At 37.1% G+C, this 4,917-nt stretch overlaps 3 protein-coding genes across 4 annotated transcripts in view; all 3 read left to right on the forward strand.

The window, feature by feature from the left end:
• The window catches only part of LOC103383983 (centrosomal protein of 95 kDa), a 13,219-nt gene extending 12,913 nt beyond the window's left edge, over positions 1-306 (forward strand). For both annotated transcript variants that reach the window (XM_017035520.2, XM_008317334.3), the window contains exons 24-25: positions 7-83; positions 225-306. The gene's annotated coding sequence lies outside the window, so the exon portion shown is untranslated. The remainder of the gene's footprint in view (positions 1-6; positions 84-224) is intronic.
• Positions 1-1,712, forward strand: part of LOC103383981 (beta-2-glycoprotein 1) — a 1,830-nt gene extending 118 nt beyond the window's left edge. The window contains exons 2-6 of the mRNA XM_025058484.1: positions 7-83; positions 225-410; positions 534-653; positions 1,250-1,447; positions 1,606-1,712. Of these exons, the coding sequence (XP_024914252.1) occupies positions 7-83; positions 225-410; positions 534-653; positions 1,250-1,447; positions 1,606-1,712 (688 nt within the window). The remainder of the gene's footprint in view (positions 1-6; positions 84-224; positions 411-533; positions 654-1,249; positions 1,448-1,605) is intronic.
• Positions 1,713-2,990: 1,278 nt separating this feature from the next.
• The window catches only part of nol11 (nucleolar protein 11), a 7,888-nt gene continuing 5,961 nt past the window's right edge, over positions 2,991-4,917 (forward strand). The window contains exons 1-5 of the mRNA XM_025058861.1: positions 2,991-3,190; positions 3,790-3,903; positions 4,078-4,134; positions 4,230-4,378; positions 4,780-4,837. Of these exons, the coding sequence (XP_024914629.1) occupies positions 3,044-3,190; positions 3,790-3,903; positions 4,078-4,134; positions 4,230-4,378; positions 4,780-4,837 (525 nt within the window). The 5' untranslated portion in view covers positions 2,991-3,043. The remainder of the gene's footprint in view (positions 3,191-3,789; positions 3,904-4,077; positions 4,135-4,229; positions 4,379-4,779; positions 4,838-4,917) is intronic.

The raw sequence follows: 4,917 nt of genomic DNA on the forward strand, positions 1-4,917 counted from the left end.
CACCAGGTATGTCATGCAGGGAGCCAATGAGAGCAGGTGTTTACATGATGGTACCTGGAGCAGTCCTCCCCCTATGTGTAAAGGTATAAGACCATACTTAGACAGACAGACTGAAAATAAAGGGCCGCACATTATTGTTTTTCAGGGTAGTAATATTTGTGTTTATTTAGAGGCAGAAAAAACATGTTTTGTTGTGTTCATGTTGTTGTTTTATGTCCTTTCAGCTGTGTACTGTCCACTGCCTAAGCCACCAAAAGACGGAAGAATTGTCCATGAAAAGACTCTCACAGGAAATACTGTCATGTATGGTCAAAAATGGACATATGAGTGCAACCCACCAAAAGCACCAAGTCACGAAGAAGGGTCCTGCATGGCTGATGGAACCTCAACTGAGCCACCGGTGTGCAGAGGTAATGAAACATTCTTTCATTAGTTTACGACTCTGCCAAAACACCACAACACGTTTGTTCAGTTTCTAAATTAAAGTGCTTGACAAACTGTTTTACAATATATCTGACTATGATTGATTCCAGACGTCAGCTGCCCTATTCCAGGACGCATAGCCAATGGCTTCATCACCTTTGCAGTAATGAGACAGCACAGCTATAAGGAAAAGGTTAAATATGCCTGTAATGAGCACTACATTCTGCATGGTGAGGCTGAAGTAAAGTGCCAGAACTCAGGAACCTGGTCTACCAAACCTGTCTGCAGAGGTCAGTCACCTAATTTAAAGTTTCAACTATTACAAGTAGGGATGTCCGGTATTAACTATTTGCCAGTATTCGATATGCTGATAATGTCCATACACTTCATTTCCGATTATGATATAAACTGATACCGATGTAGGCCTGGTAATATTTATTTATCTGCACAAACCACTGTATAAATATGACATTAATTAAATGTGCTGCAATGCTGCCATCTAGTGACTTCCACTTTAATATACAGCTGTTTATCCCCAAAACTATGTTTAGGGCACACTAAAACCATTTGGTGAAACCCAGGCTAGTGTCATGGGGTTTTTATTATTATTTCATTACATAATATGCTAATATAGACCGATAATATTGGTCGGTTGATATTATCGGAAATCCCTTATTACTAGGTCCAAATAAGCGTAACTAATGAACATTTTCATTTCAGGAATTAGTTAGTATTCAACCCAACTGTGTCTTTTAGGTGTTTGAAATCAATATTGATATCAAAACACCTTTAAATGCTAACACCACTCTGTCTATTTACCATCCAGCACCATGTGCAGTTGGCATCAAGAGAGGCCGTATTTTCTACAATGGAAGGAAGCTCTGGATTGCAGACCTGAAACCCAACAGAGTTCTCCATGGAGAACCTGTGGTCTTCTACTGTCTGAACAAGACTGAGCGGTGTGGCTATCCAGTGGCAAGCATCTGCAATGATGGGACCCTACCCCTCCCAGAGTGCTTTGAAGGTGAGCTATTAACAGATTAGTAGAATTATTAGGGTTCAACATTTTCAAAGATAAAGTAGAACCTCTTGTATAAGTATACCTTAGGCAAATACTTCAATAGTCATCCAGGTGATACAAACACATTTATCACAGTAATTTCATGTTCTGTTTGCTTTTAGAACCAGGAAGAATGGAATACACCCTGAGACCCAAAACCCTTCCTTCTGAAATCACGATGTGTGCTGCCAACTCCACAAGCCCTGCAGATACTACAAGATCTACCTGATGTTTTGTATTAACTGGATTAGTCACAAATAAAAAAAAACCAGGTGTCAAATACCTACATCTTAAACTAAAACATTTCTCTCATCTTTCTTTTGTGCAATAATTTAGAAAAAATGCTTTATTATGACCATGATTAATTATGATTCACAGCCAACCTGTGATCAATCAGATTAAAAAATTCAAACAATGAATAGCTATATGTGAAAAACAACTGTACAAAAGAAAAGTACAAAAAGCCTGTTATGTCTTGTCACAGTCACCGTACAGATAAATGTCAGCAGCACACTAGTGCTAGACAATATTTAAATGTTGAACTATTTGGGAAAATATACATTACGAATAAAATTGGCCCTAACAAGGAACCCTGTGGTACCCCGCAGAACAGTCCAGTAGGCTTGGACATATTTTTGTTAATAAGCATCTGCTGCTATCTAGTGTAGAGTATTTAATTTCGTTACTGTCAAAAAGAAAAATCAAGACAAATTATTAGCAGTAAATAAATAATTTAATAGTTTTCAGACTATTTTAATTAAATTGGACAATTTTACACTGCATACCTGGAAAAAAAACTGGATTAGACAATGATTAGATATAGTAAACAAATAATAAATATATGTTGGTAGGGGGGTAATTTATTTTTCTGTGCTTTATGCAGATCTATTTTGTTTTGCTAAATGTAACCCTAACTTTGTATTTTTTTGTTTTTGTTACTCTTTGTAGTACAAAGTTTGCTTAAATGTAACCTCTATTCTAGTCAACTCCCGTCAGACATTGAACATGGGACCAGAACATTTCTTACACTGTATTACTTACGTCAACTTTTCAATTAGCAAATCTTAATGCTAACAATACATCAACACAAGTTTAAGAAAGATTTGCTGATGACATCAAACGGTAAACGAGACAATTGAAAAAATAGAAAGCTTCATAGTTAAAATTAAATGAATTTAATGGTGTATTTTAGAAGAAAAAGAATTACATTTATTGTCGTTGTACATAAAAGTTTTGTTGACACTAAGACAACCGTACTAGAAGCCCTGATTCACCAAAAACTCCTTTAGAAAAATGCAACACGCAGCTGATTAAATAACTGGGGAAAATGAATTATTTAATTAGTTAACTGGTAAATATTTACTTTTTAATAATATACACCGGCATACCAGCATGGACATACGACATTTCCTAACCGTTTTCATTTGAAAAATTAAAGCAACATATCAAAGCAGACACACACAAACACATACGCACACAAAAGGTCACACAAGAATCATTTCCGGGTGGCGTCTGTCTATTCTCGCGATATCGTAAGTGAGTCTCTCTCCTCTCGTCAGCATGGCTGCCTTGTATGAGGGATACACGTTGTTCGGACTTGTTCAAAGTCAAATTTCCTCTCATTTAGGAATTCGAGGCATTGAACAGGAACGTGACGATGACCATGTCGTCGTCACAGACTCAACCAGATCTGTCACATTGTACAAGGTGAGTTTTTTAACTTTTTGTTTTGGTGAAGCTCTCCTCAGCCATGAGCCAGGTGTTACTGTAAAACCAGTGAACTTTAGATATAAACTGCTTTTTTGTAGAAACACAGATGGCTGTCCAGAAAGGACACACATAAAAATATCCGAGATGACAGTAATACGTTTATTCACAAAAGTTAAAAAGAAGAATGGACAGAAACGGTGCTTGTTTACGACAGCATGCAGCGCTAGTCAGTTCACTGTGGCTAACATTAGCTACGTCCAACTAAAGCCAAGGCAAACACAAAAACATCAAGTTTATAACGAATTCACAGCCTTGTTGGGAAACTTCAGAGATTGTCTGTAGCCTATGTTGTCTGCCAGGAGGGTCATGCTTTTTTTATTGTTATCTTGATAATCAAAATGTATCCCAATGCGCAAAACAATCCATTCAAATAAAAATTTAACCCAATAAATACAACAGTAATTTACTCTTGAATGTTAACCATAACCTTACATAGAATGTCACGGAGACACAATTGGACAGAAGAAACCCCCAGGCTGTTTTACCTCCTTAGAAAAACAATATTCTTTGTCCTCCTAATGTTTTATTTCCAACAGGTATCAGACCAGAAGCCACTGGGCAGCTGGACTGTAAAACAAGGCCAGACACTGACCTGTCCTGCAGTCTACAACTTCCAGTCCAAGGAATATGTTGCCATCTCAGACAAGAGGGTAAAACAATAATTGTAATTAGTATACCACAGAGATGGGATTTTCTTCCTTGAATGTTTTTGTGTTTGATTGTGCTTGTCTTGTGTTTAATAACACTGTATTTGTGAGTGTGCGTCATTTCAGAAATGTCTGTCACCTACTGATATCTTGTTTTTTGGTCATGTTTTACTGAAGGTTATCAGAATTTGGAAGGAAGGAGATGTACTCTTGGATAAGACATTCAAAGCCACGGTAAGTCTTAACCTTAATCTTAAATTTTTAATATTGCTTAATATTTTTATTTTAGGGCATCAAAGTTTGTTAATGCCCATTCTCACCTGCCCCAGGTGTCATCAGATATCTGGAGAGTCCAGTCTGCACCTGAACAAGAGCCTGTTGTTCTGTTTGAGAGAGGAGCAGTGAGAATGCTGGACTTGCTGCTTTCCGATCCCCAGCAGTCCATAGAGGAAGTCCTTGATCAAGACGAGCTCATTAGGTCTGTGTTGGTGCAGTATGCCTTATAATTCTAGTCACAAATTAAAAAGTGTAGTTTTTTAGCAATGTTTAAAACAAACTTCAGTCCCTTGTGTTCAGCACCTACCTTCGACCTGCCACAGCCTCATTTGATCAAAAGAAAAAATTAAAATAATAATAATAAACAGCATTTTTCTAATTAACTTATTCCTATTCTCTGTCAGTCAGCCCATCCTGCAGCTGTTCTCAGTCTCACTCAGAGTTGGAGGGATCCTCCCTCATAATGAAAACTCTGACTTTTAAGACCTATACTAACTAACCTATACTTAACACCAATGCTAATTAATTAGCATCTAATTTAAGTTACTCTCAAGTGAACATGAAAATGTTGTTATCATTGTTTTGTTTTTTTCTGTGTGTTAGGTGGAACACTGTTATCTTGGCAGAGTCGAGACAGTTTGTTATCTTCACGACTGAACAGGTGAAATATATTATTTCATGCATTTGACTCAAAAGTTTGTCCTTGTGTCATTGAATGTACTGTATTATGTGCATGGACTT

This window comes from Cynoglossus semilaevis, chromosome 9 (genome assembly GCF_000523025.1).
Source record: "Cynoglossus semilaevis isolate Cse_v1.0 chromosome 9, Cse_v1.0, whole genome shotgun sequence".
In the NCBI taxonomy this organism is placed as follows: Eukaryota; Metazoa; Chordata; class Actinopteri; order Pleuronectiformes; family Cynoglossidae; genus Cynoglossus; species Cynoglossus semilaevis.